Raw genomic sequence first — 16,384 nt, 5'->3', positions numbered from 1 at the left:
TTTCTGTAATTCTCTAAGTAACTGGAACTGCATTATTGTTGCAGTGTAGATCTCATATCCCTATAGGGTTCCTGCCTCATTCTATCTAGGAACAGTCAGTCCAGTATCTACATTGTATCCCTGAGCACTTTCCTCTATGTGGAGGGCCCCTGCCCAAGAATGTGAGTAGCACTTCCTTGTCCTTCAGGGGGAGGGACGGCCGGACTCACTGTGCAGCCGCCACTTTATAGCCTGGTACAGTAAATGCTACAGGCAGCTTCCATCCTGTGCTTATACAAGAAGAAGACATGGGGGTGTGGAGCTTTATTACTGGGGCTGCTCTTCTGCTCCTGATCCTGGTCGCCATCTGTTTCCTTCTGTACTGTGGATATATCTACTACACCCACGTGAAGTATGATCACATCCCTGGACCCCCCCGAGACAGGTAAGGAGGAAGAACACAGAGAAATAGTATTATGCCGCTTACAAGGTCAATAATATATCATCATATTTGGAGGCTTATTCACATCATGTATTTCTTGTTGTCTGTTGAGCGTATACCTTTAAATGCAATGCACTATATTGCTGGACGTAACCATAGGCTTCAATTGGTAAAGAGTATAGCGCAGATGTGCATACCTCTATGTATTGCCGGATGGCATAGCATGCAAAATGTTCTTCAGGAAGGATGTATGCCTACATGTATATATACTTTTATTAAAGTCAATGGGAAACACATGGAAATGTGAAGCCTTTTTACTCTTTAGTGTACTTTTTTATTCTATAGTGTACTTGTCATGGAAGAGGTTGTAGTCGGTGGAGGTACAAGTGTTGAGACCCCCACAGGTACAAATCTACGTGACTTTCAGTATATCCGTATGCAGCTGGTGTGGCTTTCTGATGGGATCCAGCAGAAGTGAAGAGGCAAATGCTCAGCACTTCTGCTTCTTCTTTCTAGTGATCAGCTGATCACAACTTATGACATGCCACAAGTTTGTTGAAATGACAGGTACATTTAAAGCGTTGTAACCGGCTTTCAGTGGAATTCTACAACTTAACAGGAAAGACGTTATCTAGGTCATGAATGTATAGAAAAGTATTGCTGTATGTTAAGCGTAAACGTAAAAGAAAATATGATCAGCATTACCAGGCTTCATCATGTGATCAGCATTACCGGGCTTCATCATGTGATCAGCACTACTGGGCTTCATCATGTGATCAGCACTACTGGGCTTCATCATGTGATCAGCACTACGGGGCTTCATCACAGCCATTTTTCTTGTTATAAACAAACTGATAAAGCCTGGTAATGCCGATCACATGATGAAGCCTGGTAATGCCGATCACATGATGAAGCCTGGTAATACCAATCACATGATGGAGCCTGGTAATACTGATCACATGATGAAGCCTGGTAATACCAATCACATGATGGAGCCTGGTAATACTGATCACATGATGAAGCCTGGTAATGCTGATCACATGATGAAGCCTGGTAATGCCGATCACATGGTGAAGGCTGGCAATGCCGATCACAGGATGAAGCCTGGTAATGCCGATCACAGGATGAAGCCTGGTAATGCCGATCACATGACGAAGCCTGGTAATGCCGATCACATGGTGAAGCCTAGTAATGCTGATCACATGGTGAAGCCTGGTAATGCTGATCACATGGTGAAGCCTGGTAATGCTGATCACATGATGAAGCCTAGTAATGTCAATCACATGATGAAGCTGATAATGTCGATCACAAGATAAAGCCTGGTAATGCTGATCACATGATAAAGCCTGGTAATGCTAATGACATGATGAAGCCTGGTAAAGCTGATCACATGATGAAGCTTGTTAATGCTGATCACATTGTGAAGCCCAGACAAAAAATTTAAATAAAGTTTCAGGGAGAACACAGCCAAGGGAACCTCAGCTTTTGATTGTAAACTATAATGTTTCCCATTCACTGATCGCATGCAGAGATCTCGATGGGAATACAGAACATGTATGGGGATACAGGACATAGAGTGGGAATACAGAACATGTATGGGGATACAGGACATAGAGTGGGAATACAGAACATGTATGGGGATACAGGACATAGAGTGGGAATACAGGACATGGAATGGGAATACAGAACATGGGATGGGATACAGGACATGGAATGGGAATACAGGACATGGAATGGGAATACAGGACATGGAATGGGAATACAGGACATGGAATGGGAATACAGGACATGGAATGGGAATACAGAACATGTAAGGGGATACAGGACATGGGGTGGGAATACAGGACATGGAATGGGAATACAGAACATGTAAGGGGATACAGGACATGGAATGGGAATACAGGACATGGAATGGGATAGGATACAGAACATAAGTTTTAACCAGAATGTCACAGCCCTATATATTAGTGCTCCACCTTCTCTTCTATCATCTACAATGCAGTCAGGCTCCCTGTTACTCTATGTACATTACTATATAGAACAGGTTACCTGAGTTTTTTCCAAGTCATTTTATAAGAATAGTTTCAACAAACAATAAAACCCGTCCTCCTAGTTCTAACCAGTCACTGCTACACAACGGCCTAGATTTTTCATTGCATATAAGATAGGCGAGGTTCTCGACTGTGTTTGACCCACCGCCTAATTCTATTTCTGTGTTGTGTTTGAATAACAGATAACGGGAAATAAATTGATCCCTTTAAGTCCCCATTGGTATCATGCAGCTGTCAGCCAGTGTAAAATAGGGATGGGGATACTGCATCCCTCCAGATGTTGCAGAACTACAATTCCCATCATGCCTGGACAACCAGCTTTGGCTGTCCAGGCATGATGGGAATTGTAGTTTTGCAACTTCTGGAGGACAAAGGTTCCCATCCTTGGTGTAAAAGGACCTTAAAGGGGTTATCCGGCCTTAGAGACAGCACCACTCTTGTCTCCTGGTCAGGTGAAGTTTGTAATTAAGCTCCATTCACTTCAATGGAACTGAAAACAAGAGCCGTACTGTCTCTGGAAGAAAGTGGCCATGTTTTTCTAACGTTGGATTACCCCTTTAAAGGGAATGTGTTATCAGAAAATGACTTATTTTATAAACAATGATTTTATGTTAAACATATTTTTAAATAATTTTTGTGTTTTTTTCTAATTTAAAATTTTTCTATCTATATTATAAAATAATCCTCATATCTTGCAGTTCTCATTCTGACCCCTGGGGCTAAAACTAAGCATAGACTTCCTGTTGTGTCTGTGGTGATAAGAGAAGGCTGCTGTAAAGTGATCTGTACAGCATTGCAGTGTCATGTGACACCAGTAGGTAGAGGAGACAACAGCAGCTCCCTGTAGAACGACCTCTTCACAGGTCACAGAGTGCACTCAGTAATGTTTCACATTCATTTGGAAGGAACAGAGTCTGTCTATTGTCGTATATTCCCATGCGTCTTGCCATAAAGCATGTCACTAAATGCTATTAAAAAAAGCTCAGGCAAGATGGCCGCCCCCATAAAAATGTACAAAAACTGAAATAAAAAAAAGTTCAGTCAGAAAATGGAAATAGATTAGAATAAAAGGACAGGTTTTAGTATCTAACTCTAATCAGTAAAAGAAAATCTAAGTGATACTTGCCCTTTAAGTCTACACTGACTAAAACTGAATAAAACAGGTAAACGAGTAAAGGCCCTATTACACCAACGACTATTGGATGATTATCGGCCGTTAGTGGGTTCGGCCTCAGTACCTCCCCACCAATCTCCATATCGGCCTTCGGCTTCTTTGTGATGAATACAACCGTGGGTATGACACGTGAGCCATCGCTCTATTTATACCTATGTAGCCACCAGAAGGAGCCAAGTACAGCACTCAGCTCTTTCCAGCGGCTCCATTGAGCCTGGACAATCTCTTTAACCCCTGACAAGCCAATGAAATAAATAATGATATTCTATATAATTCTATTTCTATTGCAGCTTCCTCTTTGGACACTCACCGACTATAATTAAGATCATGAAGAACAAGAAAGTCATTTACGACACCTTCCTGGAATGGTAAGTTAGGACCAGGTAATTTTTTAGCTACTGTGAGTTATAATTATTATGAGGGGCGAAAACAATTCTTTACAAGTTCAATGAAACCACAAAATCTAAAACATTCAAGTGTTTTATTGTGAATATTTTGTTACAAATAGTAGTTTGTCACGTCCCCCTTAGGCCTCATTCACACTTCTGGAGTGCAGCCTGTGGTTTTGGACTCACAATTGTCGGCTGCACTACAGACCTATACATTTTAAGGCTCCCATTATGTATCAGACCGGCCGTTCCGTGACCCGGCCGGGTCATGGAACTGCCGGTCTGTGCCCGGATCATCACGGCCGGTACTTAATTACCGGCCGGATGATCCGTCCGGCCGCAGAGCTCTGATGCGGGCGCATCAGCGTGCGCCCACATCAGAGCTTCCCCCTGCACACAGTGAAGCGAGCGGCCGGAGCTGCTCGCTTCACTGTGTGAACTGACAGGTCTTTCTGCGGCCGGAATTCACTGAATTCCGGCCGCAAAAAACTGACATGTCAGTGATTTGCGGCGGCATATGGGATCCCGCCGGAGCGCATACAATGTGTGTACGCTCCTGCCGGGATCCCATTAAAAGTAAGGCACTGTTCCACCGCGGTAAAAGTACGGCCGTTCTTGCCATCAACGGCCGTACTTTTACGTAGTGTGAACATAGCCTAATGACCCTGTTCACATGTCTGTACGTGTTACGGGGCCATGATTCGTGATGCAAAAAAGAAACTAATAAGGACCCGCAGTTGTGCCACAGATCACTATGGGGGAAATTTATTAAACATGGAGTAAAGTGAAACTGGCTCAGTTGCCCCTAGCAACCAATCAGATTCCACCTTTCATTCCTCACAGACTCTTTGGAAAATGAAAGGTGGAATCTGATTGGTTGCTAGGGGCAACTGAGCCAGTTTCACTTTACTCCATGTTTAATAAATCTGCCCCTATCTGTCTATGTAGAGATCCATGCATTACAGACAACTACAGATGCACAAGGGATGTTGAAGGGGTTGGGCACTTTATAGTAAAACAGTTCAGTGTACAGTATTAGTAAGTGTACTCACTGTATATACTGACAGCAGCTCCCTGTGTACTCACTGTATATACTGACAGCAGCTCCCTGTGTACCTCATAGAGCTAAAATCAGATTCCCCTCCTCCAGGCTGTGCTGTCCTGCTCTGTGGTGATTCTGTCCATAAGATGGTCAACATAGAGAAGCATGGGACACTGCCCTGACCCCCCCAGTGTCCACCACTGAGCCTGTACATGTGTGTGGAGGACACAGGGGACGGGGTTTGTCACATGCTCCTCCATGTCAGCCATCTTATGGACAGAAACACTACAGAGCAGGACAGCACAGCCTAGAGTAGGGGAGTCTGATCTTAGCTCTATGAGGTACACAGGGAGCTGCTTTCCGTATATACAGTGAGTACAGGGAGCTGCTGTCAGTATATACAGTGAGTACACAGGGAGCTGCTGTCAGTATATACAGTGAGTACACAGGGAGCTGCTGTCAGTATATACAGTGAGTACACAGGGAGCTGCTGTCAGTATATACAGTGAGTACAGTTACTAATACTGTACACTGAACTATTTTACTATAAAGTGGCCAACCCCTTTAAGCATTACACAGTGCTCATTCAATGGATAACATATGTCAGGAATGGGGAACCTTCTGCCCTCCAGCTGTTGCAAAACTTCAATTCCTGTAGCCTGTCCAGACATGATGGGAATTGTAGATTTGCAAGAGGGCCGAAAGTTCTCCATCCCTGACGTATGTAATGGTAATGACAAGTCCTCCAAAGCAGGAGACGCTCTTTATAATCATTTCATTCTGAACAAGATTTCCTGAGCAGCCCCTTTATGTTTTTACTCATCCGGAAATAAACTTTTCTGAATAAACTGTTAAGTGTACATGAGGAGGAGCACACTTTATACCACTAGTATATGGCATTTATTACCAGTCTGCATCTCTGTAGTCCCAGTCTCTAATTATTATTTGTCCTTCAGCTAGTGAGTGTAGACTAGCTGCTATGATATCTCCCATACCCTGCTTCCTTATATCTCCATAGCACACCCAGCTTCAATCACATTATAGAGCAGTAGTGAGCAGTGTAAGTCTTTTATGCTTCCACGACTTTACCGTCTTGGTTTTGCTATGTCAATGCTAAGGATTATACTTCTGGGAAGACTTCATTGTCTCGTATATACAGTCTGTTGCTTGTCTATGGCAATGTATCTATAAGTCATATAAATCTGTATTTCTTAGGGTGGAGAAGTATGGTCCAGTGATACGTATTAATGGATTACACAACACATTGGTCCTTATTGTCTCCCCAGAAGGAGTTAAGGCAAGTAACCAGATATGTCTCTCCAGTTATATTCCCCTCTATTTCTGTGTTCTCTATCCTGACTGATCTCCCTGTATTCCTATATTCTCTGTCCTGACTGATCTCGCTGATATATACCAATGTAGTAACCTACTTTTTCTCCACAGGAGTTTTTGATGACACCCAAATACACCAAAGACAATTTCTATAAACGTATTGAAGCTTTGTTTGGGACAAGGTAACAATGGCTTACGAGCTTTGCCACTTTTGCAACCACTTCTTTGTTGCATATAAACAATTCTGTAAATAGATGTGATTGACATATGCTACCGCTTTGTGTATACAGCTCAGATACAGACTGGTGTCTTCATAGTTACAGGCTACAAACAAACCCCAAGAAACCCCTCATGAATCCGGCATTCATAGCCCCTTCTGTCTGTCCCCTATTTCTTGCCAACATACGTTCAGCATGACTGCAGACTGCACAGGATTGGTTTGTAGTCTGTTACTATGGATACAAATAGATTTTAATTGGAGCTGTAGACACAAAGCAGAATTTTAATGAAGGTTATTAGAAAATTTGAATAAAGGGAAACTAAAGGTCCTATTACACGAAGCGATTAGAGTCTGTATTTGGCCAATTATCGGCAATTACGGCCCATAATCGATTTGTATAAAAAAGGCAACGATCAGTCGACATGCACGATGTTGGCTGGTCATTGTCTTTCAATGTTCTTCAACATGTTGAAAGACAAAAGACGATAGCAACAATGAGGCGGTTTGGTGTACTAGGGGCGGGCTATCCCCCTCAGTGTACTGATCAGCCTCGGACGGTCTACCTATGTCAATGAAGTGAGTGATGTCACTGCAGCGTGCTTATCGGTGCACTGAAGTGCACTAAACCGTCTCATTTGTATAAGGAGTAAACTACAAATTTGTCAAAAATGGCAATGAGGATTAAGGTAAGGAAACTACCTTCATCCTCAGCACCCTGTGTGCTATAGGATATATGCGTTTAACCTGCTGTCTGTTTCCCTTTTATTTTGGATTTTGCTTTGTGGCGAATGGGCAGCCGTGGATGCAAATTGGAGTTTTGCAACACCTGGAGGGCAGATGGGTCCCTATTGTTGCTTTAGAGCATCTGTGGGACTGTTCGGTTCTTGTCAGGACCTCTATCTGATATTAGGGCGGCGACTGCAAGGAGCGATCCTGTCCGCATGGACGATATTCCTACAGGAATCTATGTAACTATGAGTTACTGCAGTTTTAAAGGCCAAAGAAGATCCAAAGTTCCAATAGATGAGTTTATATTAAAGGGAATCTGTCAGCACCCAGACTGGACCCGAGGTGCTGACAGTGTAGTATAGGTGTGCCCCCCCTTGTGCGCCTGGTCCCCGTCTACAAAGCCTCCGTGCAGTTGATCTTTTACACTCTTTACAAACCCACTCTAACCAGGTGTCAAAGAGAAGTAGTGGCTTGGCGTTTGTGCAGCACCTTGGCACGCCTCACCACTACTTCCTCTTCCCCCTGTAAGAGTGTCGCATGCACACTGAGGGAAGAAGCCAATGCCTTCAGTTGGAACGTTCAATGCACACGCGGCCCTCCTGCCCTACGGTGCAAGCGCGAATAGCATCACCAGGAGCGTGTCCCCAGAGGGAATTGGCGCAGGCGCAAACTGGCGAGTCGGCGTGCGCAGCCCTTGCTAGCAATGGCGCATGCATACAACTACATGACGGCAACGGGGAGCAGGGGGCAGGCCAATGGGTAAATTATGCATGAAAACAGGGAGGAGGAAGTAGTGGGGAGGCGTGCCAAGGTGCGGCACAAACGCCAAGCCACTACTCCTCTTTGACACTTGGATAGAGTGCGTTTGTGAAGAGTGTGAAAAATCGACTGCATGAAGGCTTTGTAGACAGGGACCATGCACAAAAGGGGATACACATCTATACGGCATGGTCACTACAATGTCAGCACCTCGGGTCTGGTCCGGATGCTGACCGATTCCTTTTAAAGTTACTAGGATGAATGGATGGAAATTGACTTTAGTTTTTAAATCCTGTATTATCTAATACAAAGTTTAAACTTGTTTGTAGTCTGTTTTATGACTTTTATCCTTTTTTACAGATTTATGGGGAAGGGTTTGGTGACAGACCAAGACTATGAGCACTGGCACAAACAGAGGAGGATTATGGACCCAGCATTCAGCAGAACGTAAGGACCTGTTCCTAACAACTCTGATATAGATGGTATCAATCTATGGATCATACAGTATAGACATTCTCTGAACATGAGATTTTAGCACTGTTTCCTTTCCTTCCAGCTACCTGATGGAATTAATGGGAACCTTCAATGATAAAGCAGAAGATCTGGTGGACACACTGGGGGAGAAGGCAGATAGAAAATGTCAGGTTGGGATGCACGATATGCTGAGCAGAGTCACGCTGGATGTGATAGCCAAGGTGACTATGGACGGGCCTAACCCTGTGCGCCAAAAATATACAAAACTTGTGTATATTATACTAAGGCCGCATTCACACAATGTTTGCCTTAAGCCTTAAGGTTGTCCGTAATTGCGGATCCATAATCTCGGTTCAGCTTAGAGCCAATGAGGCCTTAAAGAGTCCTAGTAAATCTATATGGCGGAGGTATACATCAGGTAGTCTCCTGACTGACTGGTCGGCCACCCACCATATTGTGTAAAGTAGTCATGCACAACACTAAAAATGTTCCCAGTAAAGCAAGCAATCTTCCCAGCTTGTTACATTGTGTCCGGCTGTAAATGGTATAGTGCTGGGCCTGCTCCCATAATGGTTTTAATATAATAAACTATCAGTATAATTTTCCTATTCCAGGTTGCCTTTGGGCTGGAGCTGAATTCCCTTCATGATGATCAGACGCCATTTCCCAGAGCCATCTCTACTGTTATGAGAGGAATGGTGGAAACACGAAATCCTTTAGCAAAGGTATATATTCTCATATCTGTGATGACTTGTGATTTTTTTAATATAAGTAAATTACAAATCATTGGCACTTTCTGGCACCAATTGATTTGAAAGAAAAACAATTTTGGTGAACTGCCCCTTTAAGGTTATGAGGGAGGCCTAGGGTTAATATACTGTACAATGTGTGATATCTTCCTTTGGATAACAAAATAAAGGACAGCTATGGTTCAGGGGGTTGTCCAGGATTAAAAAAACATGGCTGCCCTACACCGTACATAGGTTATGTCTGTTATAGCAGCTGCACTGAAGTGAATGGGACTGAGCTGTAGTACCACGCACCACCTATGGACAGGAGTGGAGCTATTTTCCAGCCATGTTTCAGCTATCACATGGCCATGTTCTTCTAATCTTGAACAACCCTTTTAGGTATTGCTTATAGTTACCATTTTCTCAGTACAATCCAGGGAAGCAGGCCTTCATCCGAGACGTCAAAGAGAACATCAAACTCCTCAGGAACACTGGAAAAGAATGTATTGAGCGAAGAATGAAGGCCATTCAAGAAGGAGAAGACATTCCTGTGGATATCCTCACACAGATTCTTAAAGGGGCAGGTATGGGCATTGCTCTTAATGCAATGAAGAGTAGTTTATGTCACTTATACCCCTTCTTTACTGCTGATTATAATAAACCTTTATTTAGTTTGGGTTTTTTTCTACCCATGTTTGTGTGTTTCACCTGGGGACTCTATGGTTTCAATCCATGCTCGAAAAAATGAGAATAAATAAAAAATAATAAAAAATAGAAATAGCACAATAATTAGCAAAAAAAATTTGTTAAATATGTTTTATTATTTACAGTATAACTGCGTGCATTATTTTGGGGCTTGTACATACTTTATCCAAGAAGGCTGCTGTCACTTTACTACATATGCAGTCTATGGGGGAGATTTATCAAACATGGTGTAAAGTGAAACTGGCTCAGTTGCCCCTAACAACCAATCAGATTCCACCTTTCATTTTCCAAAGAGTCTGTGAGGAATGAAAGATGGAATCTGATTGGTTGCTAGGGGCAACTGAGATAGTTTCACTTTACACCATGTTTGATAAATCTCCCCCATATCTCTATGTCTATGTAGACACACATGCACAGCATAAAGGATATTTGGGGGACATGGTAGATATTATAATATTGGGATACATGTAGGAAGCTTCCAGCCTCTTACACTTATCCCAGTACAGTAAGTGTAAGGAGCCAATCACTGACAGACAGAGCATGGAGGATAGCGGACGTCTTACCCGTGCTGTGTTATAATGTAACCTATCTTGCTGTGTGCTCGGGCAGGTTGCCTCTGTAGTAAAGTGACGGCTGCCATTTTGGATATAGTATATAGTATTCTGGTGTCTCATCATTTCCTTCACTTTTTTCACTCAGAGTTGGAAGATGGCTGCAGTCTGGAGGATTTAATAGATAACTTTGTTACATTCTTCATTGCAGGTTAGTTTATTTATAAGATAGAAGTTACTAGTTCTATCTATCTATCTATCTATCTATTATCTATCTCCTATTTCTCTCTCTCTCTCTCTCTCTCTCTCTATCATCTATTATCGATCATCTAAATATCTATCTATCTATCTCCTATCTATCTATCTATCTCCTATCTATCTATCTATCTATCTATCTATCTATCTATCTATCTATCTATCTCCTATCTATCTATCTATCTATCTATCTATCTATCTATCATCTATCTATCTCCTATCTATCTATCTCCTATCTATCTATCTATCTATCTATCTATCTATCTATCTATCTGTCTCCTATCTATCTATCTATCTATCTCCTATCTATCTATCTATCTATCTATCTCCTATCTATCTATCTATCTATCTCCTATCTATCTATCTATCTATCTATCTATCTATTTCCTATCTATCTATTTATCTATCTATCTCCTATCTATCTATCTATCTATCTATCTACTATCTATCTATCTATCTATCTATCTATCTATCTATCTATCTATCTATATATCTATCTATCTATCATCTATCTATCCCCTATCTATCTATCTATCTATCTATCTATCTATCTATCTATCTATCTAACAGAAGTTGACTGTTAACTTACTTATGGTTTCAGGACAAGAAACAACAGCCAACCAGTTATCCTTTGCTGTGATGGAATTAGCACAGAACCCCGAGATCCTGACCAGGTGAATGGGCTTCATTATCAGACTAGGACTATGTTCACACAACGTATATTTTCATAAAAGTAATAGGAAATTATATGTTACGTTACCGTCTATGGAATCCCGGCCAGAGCATGTACACACAGTATACGCTCCGGCCGGGATCTCTAGCGGCGCCGCAAAAAACTGACATGTCAGGTACGCTCCATTGTGTGTAGTGAGGAGTTCTGATGCGGGTGCGATAGAACTCAGCGGTGCTAAAGATAATCTTTTCTGAGGCCGGACGTTCCGTGACCCGTCCAGGTCACGTAACGGCCTGTCTCATACACTGTGTGAACATAGCCTAGTAGTGTATAGTTCTACCATTATATCAGTATCTGTTCTGATAACATTCCTGATACCTAAGGGTTCAGTCTGAAGTGGATGAAGTTATCGGCTCCAAAAGAGACATTGCCTATGAAGACCTTGGAAAGCTGCAATATCTGTCTCAGGTACTAATAGCAATAACTGTCACTGCCCCAGATAAGACACCGTTTAGATTTGGTACACAAGCAGAGAACAAGTGTATCGTTTTCTGGTCAAAGTAAATATTTTTTATTATCACTTGAAGGAGAATCCTGGCAAAATGTACAAAACAGGCAGGGCAGTGGGTGGTGGGAACACAATAAAGAAGTTATACTTACCTGACCCGGTGTCCGTGCAGAGCAGTGTCACAGCTCACGATCACCCACTGGTCTTCTGAAGCTAATGGTCCTGCAACATCACAACCTGCCTGCTTAGCCAATCAGGGACTGGGACGGGAAATCTCTGCAGTCACTGAATGGCTCAGAAGGTAGTTCCTGCCATGTTGTGACATCACAGGAAGCTAGGAGATACAGGAGTCTGAAGGCTGACAGTGAGTGGTGGTGCTGCGCTGTGGGGTCACAGGGACAGGTAAGTATAACTTTATTAAAAAACCTGTCCTGTTCTATTTACACATGGGGGCAACTCGTTTTGGATGTAGGTAATTTTTGTTTTTTTCTGCAAGGTCTTAAAAGAAACCTTAAGGTTGTATCCCACGGCTCCTGGGACATCAAGAGCTTTAGAGGAAGAAACGGTTGTAGAAGGAGTGAGGATTCCAGCCAGGACTACTCTGATGGTACACTATAGACCTTGTGGATCTTAGGCATCCCATTCTGGATGATTATTTCTGCTGGAGATTAAAGATCTAATAAATTATGTGGAACTTCTTTATAACCTTATGACAGAACTTGTAGAGCGTTTACTATTAAAAGGAATTTATGATGTTTATAACCAAGCACAATACAATGGTGGGAGGTGGTGACCCCATACGGACCACTAGGACTTCTCAGGTTGTCTATGATTTCTTTTCACTCTAGTTTAATTCCTACATCATGGGTCGGATGGAGAAATTTTATCAGGATCCTTTAGTCTTTAATCCAGACAGATTTCATCCCGATGCTCCAAAGTAAGTGCGGTGTGCATACTGTGATACAATCCCTACTGGTTGAGCATCATGCAGTGACTGTGTATCATCATTTGTTATATTCCAGGCCTGGCTATGCCTACTTCCCATTCTCTCTGGGTCCACGATCGTGTATTGGACAAGTATTTGCTCAGGTAGGTATATCATTGGAAGTACGACAAAGCAGAATATTATCTGGAACTTGGGATATTTGGTATGGTTGCACCTCAGAATCATCATCAACCTCAGAGTTATCATCCCATTCTGTGCAGGCGGAGATGTCCAGCTGGGAGATCTTTGAAAAACTGAGCTTAGACTTCTGCTATTTCTAATACATAGTGGCCACATCACTCTATAGAGCACCCAATATTCTTACATACTGCATACAAAAATCACAATAGAGCACTATAGAGGGTTGCATTTGACATCTAATAATAGGGAGAGGCCTAGGAGCTCTCATTTACTGACATATTTGTCAAGTTTGGATTTTGATGTGATGTCTTCAGATTGGTGCAACAATAAGAATAAACCTGAACACTTTGGGTAAGTATGTGAGTATGCGCCTTTAGCCTAGCAATGACTAGCCCCTCAGATATTCCAATAAACACTCCTTGGGGTTTGACGACATGGTATGGTTCAACACGTCTCAATCTGTGAGGCTTATTGCATGATGAGGTACAAGTCCCTGACACTGGCATGCAGAAAGAACACACCAATGCTGTTCCTTTATTTATTGGCTGTGTCTGCACTGAAGACTGGAGAGTCATGTTTCTTCCTTAGAGAAGGAAGTTCCTCCTAGTCCTTAAGCCCTTGGTGAGGTTTTAGCAACAGTCTCTTCCGGATGCAACCGGGTATATAGCAGACTTGTAAAGACAGAGCTAAGGTGGTGCTGCATAGGCTGAGGTGAAATGTGCCGGATGATGGGAGTAGTAGTGAGAGAGGAATAGAGAGGCTGGGTGGATTAGAGTACTTGCGGTATTAATCTTGACTTGATGAGGAGATGAATAACAGGAACGACACCCAGATGAGAGGGCACTTGAGCAGACGGACAGCCAGGATCTGTTACAGCAGAGCACCAGGTCCACTCTTCTGAAGGTGAAGAGAGACACAAACACACGACCTCCTTGCTTGGGAGCCGGGGCCGGAACTCACAGGGACAACCTATCCGCTTTGTGGCAGGGAATAGACACAGAACCCTTCTCCTGAAGGTGAAGGACAAGACTAAGGTAGGACAGGAAGTCACATGGTACTCCTGGCTAAAGCTCGACGGCCATTGGAGGAACCATGGTTACAGGGCATGGTCACGTGATACTCAGCCTTTGCATACCACTGCACAGAGTTAAACACATATACAATATCCATGAACCTGAGAATAATAGGGACTATATAGTCACAGTTGCAGTGCAAATAGTTTCCAGAACAGGCATGGCTGTAGCAGCAAAAAATAAACTGACAGTGAGAAACAGACAGAGTGTTCTGGGACACTGCATCCCCATATAACGACTCTGTTTCTTCATCTAGATGGAGGCCAAGGTGGTCATGGCCAAGTTCCTGCAGAGATTTGAGTTTGAGCTGGTGGAAGGACAAAGCTTCAGGATCTTGGATACCGGGACCCTGCGTCCTATGGACGGTGTCATCTGCAGACTGAGACCTCGAGGAGAACAAAAAAACAAATAATAGTCAAAATCTCAAAAAGGTTGAAGACATTAGATGTCAGATGTTACATTTTGTGTGTTTTCTATAGATAGAATAACATATCGGCAAGTTGTGCATATTGTGCAGGTTCCAATATCCATCGAGATACTGAATATAGGTGTTATACTGTATGTAACACACCAATAAATACAATTGGATATAACCCATTTTCAAAAATGTATAGATTTTTTTTTACCTGTTAACCACTGCAAACCATAGATGTATTATGTGGGACCCTGAGCCTTACACGTCACTGTAGATGTACAATCCAGGAGAGGTCTTCCCATAAGCTCAACATATGACCTAAGACTATGTTATAGGTGGTAACTGTCTGATTGGTGTGGGTCCGGCTGACCTTACTGATGATGTCACTGTAGACATATGACATCACTTCCAAGCCAGTGACTGGTGCAATGATAGCATGAAATGACCTTTCACCCTATGGGTCATGAATTAAAGGGGTTATCCAAGATTAGAAAAACATGTCAGTTTCCTTCTTTAACCCCTTAAGGTCCAAGCCAATTTTCGTTTTTGCGCTTTTGCTTTTTCCATTTTATGTTTAAAAGTCCATAGCGCTTGCATTTATTCACCTAGAGACGTATATGAGCGCTTATTTTTTGCGAAACCAATTGTACTTTGCAATTACAGGCATAATTTTTCCATAAAATATGTTGTGAAACCGGAAAAAAATCATTTGCGCTGTCAAATTGAAAAAAAAAACGAATTTGTTTTGATTTCAGGGAGTTTTGCATTTACGCCGTTCGCCCTATGGTAAAACTGACTTGTTATGCATGTTCCTCAAGTCGTTACGATTACTATGATATATAACATGTATAACTTATATTGTATCGGATGGCCTGTAAAAAATTCAAACCATTGTTAACAAATATATGTCACTTAAAATCGCTCCATTCCCAGGCTTATAGCGCTTTTATCCTTTGGTCTATGGGGCTGTGTGAGGTGTCAGTTTTTGCGCCATGATGCGTTCTTTCTACCGGTACCTTGATTGCGCATATACGACTTTTTGATCACTTTTTATTACATTTTTTCTGGATTTGATGCGACCAAAAATGCGCAATTTTGCACTTTGGGATTTTTTTGCGCTTACGCCGTTTACCGTGCGAGATCAGGAATGTGATTAATTAATAGTTCGGGCGATTACGCGCGCGGCGATACTAAATATGTTTATTTATTTATTTATATTTATAAAATGGGAAAAGGGGGGTGATTTGGACTTTTATTAGGGGAGGGGATTTTTTATTAATAAAAACACTTTTTTACTTTTTTTTTTACATGGACTAGAAGCCCCCCTGGGGGGCTTGTATATACATAGCACTGATCTCTCATAGAGATCAATGCTGTGTATATACACAGCAAAGATCCATGAGATCGGTCATAGATTGCTATGGCCTGCTGCAGGCCATAGCAATCTATTGCCGAGCCGGGATCAGCGTCATTCCGACACTGAGGCCCGGCACGGCCAGAAGAACGGATCTCCCCCCCGCGATCGCATCGCGGGGGGGAGATCCGTGCCACTAGACACCAGGGATGTTGTGCATAAAGCACTTCAATGCAGCTGTAAGGTTTGACAGCTGCATTGAAGTGCTTAATTAGCCGGCGCGGCAACAGGACCCGCGCCGGCTAACAGAGGCACTGCCCGGCTGCACGTGTCAGCCGGGATCAGCGCCGTTCAGAGCGGGGTCCCGGCGGGACCCCGCTCTGAACACCCCCCGCGGCGCCA

At 42.8% G+C, this 16,384-nt stretch overlaps 1 protein-coding gene across 1 annotated transcript; it reads left to right on the top strand.

Moving 5' to 3' along the window:
• The first annotated feature begins 147 nt into the window (after positions 1-147).
• Positions 148-15,330, top strand: LOC138770250 (cholesterol 24-hydroxylase-like). Its single transcript, XM_069949168.1, has 15 exons — positions 148-424; positions 3,937-4,014; positions 6,293-6,374; positions 6,521-6,591; positions 8,478-8,564; positions 8,674-8,812; positions 9,206-9,316; positions 9,750-9,906; positions 10,727-10,789; positions 11,435-11,507; positions 11,890-11,974; positions 12,511-12,621; positions 12,863-12,951; positions 13,037-13,103; positions 14,470-15,330. Exons 1-15 carry the CDS (start codon positions 288-290, stop codon positions 14,623-14,625), a joined length of 1,506 nt encoding a protein of 501 aa, XP_069805269.1. The 5' UTR covers positions 148-287; the 3' UTR covers positions 14,626-15,330.
• The last annotated feature ends 1,054 nt before the right edge of the window (positions 15,331-16,384 follow it).

Source organism: Dendropsophus ebraccatus, chromosome 13, assembly GCF_027789765.1.
Source record: "Dendropsophus ebraccatus isolate aDenEbr1 chromosome 13, aDenEbr1.pat, whole genome shotgun sequence".
Taxonomy (NCBI): Eukaryota; Metazoa; Chordata; class Amphibia; order Anura; family Hylidae; genus Dendropsophus; species Dendropsophus ebraccatus.
The sequence above is the reverse complement of the archived record's forward strand: the minus strand, read 5'-3'. Positions and strand labels throughout refer to the sequence as shown.

Coding starts and splice junctions, on each gene's coding strand:
- LOC138770250 (XM_069949168.1), top strand. CDS start 288: ATGGGGGTGTGGAGCTTTATTACTGGGGCTGCTCTTCTGCTCCTGATC. Junction 425..3,936: donor CCTGGACCCCCCCGAGACAG/GTAAGGAGGAAG, acceptor TTTCTATTGCAG/CTTCCTCTTTGGACACTCAC. Junction 10,790..11,434: donor TGTTACATTCTTCATTGCAG/GTTAGTTTATTT, acceptor TTATGGTTTCAG/GACAAGAAACAACAGCCAAC.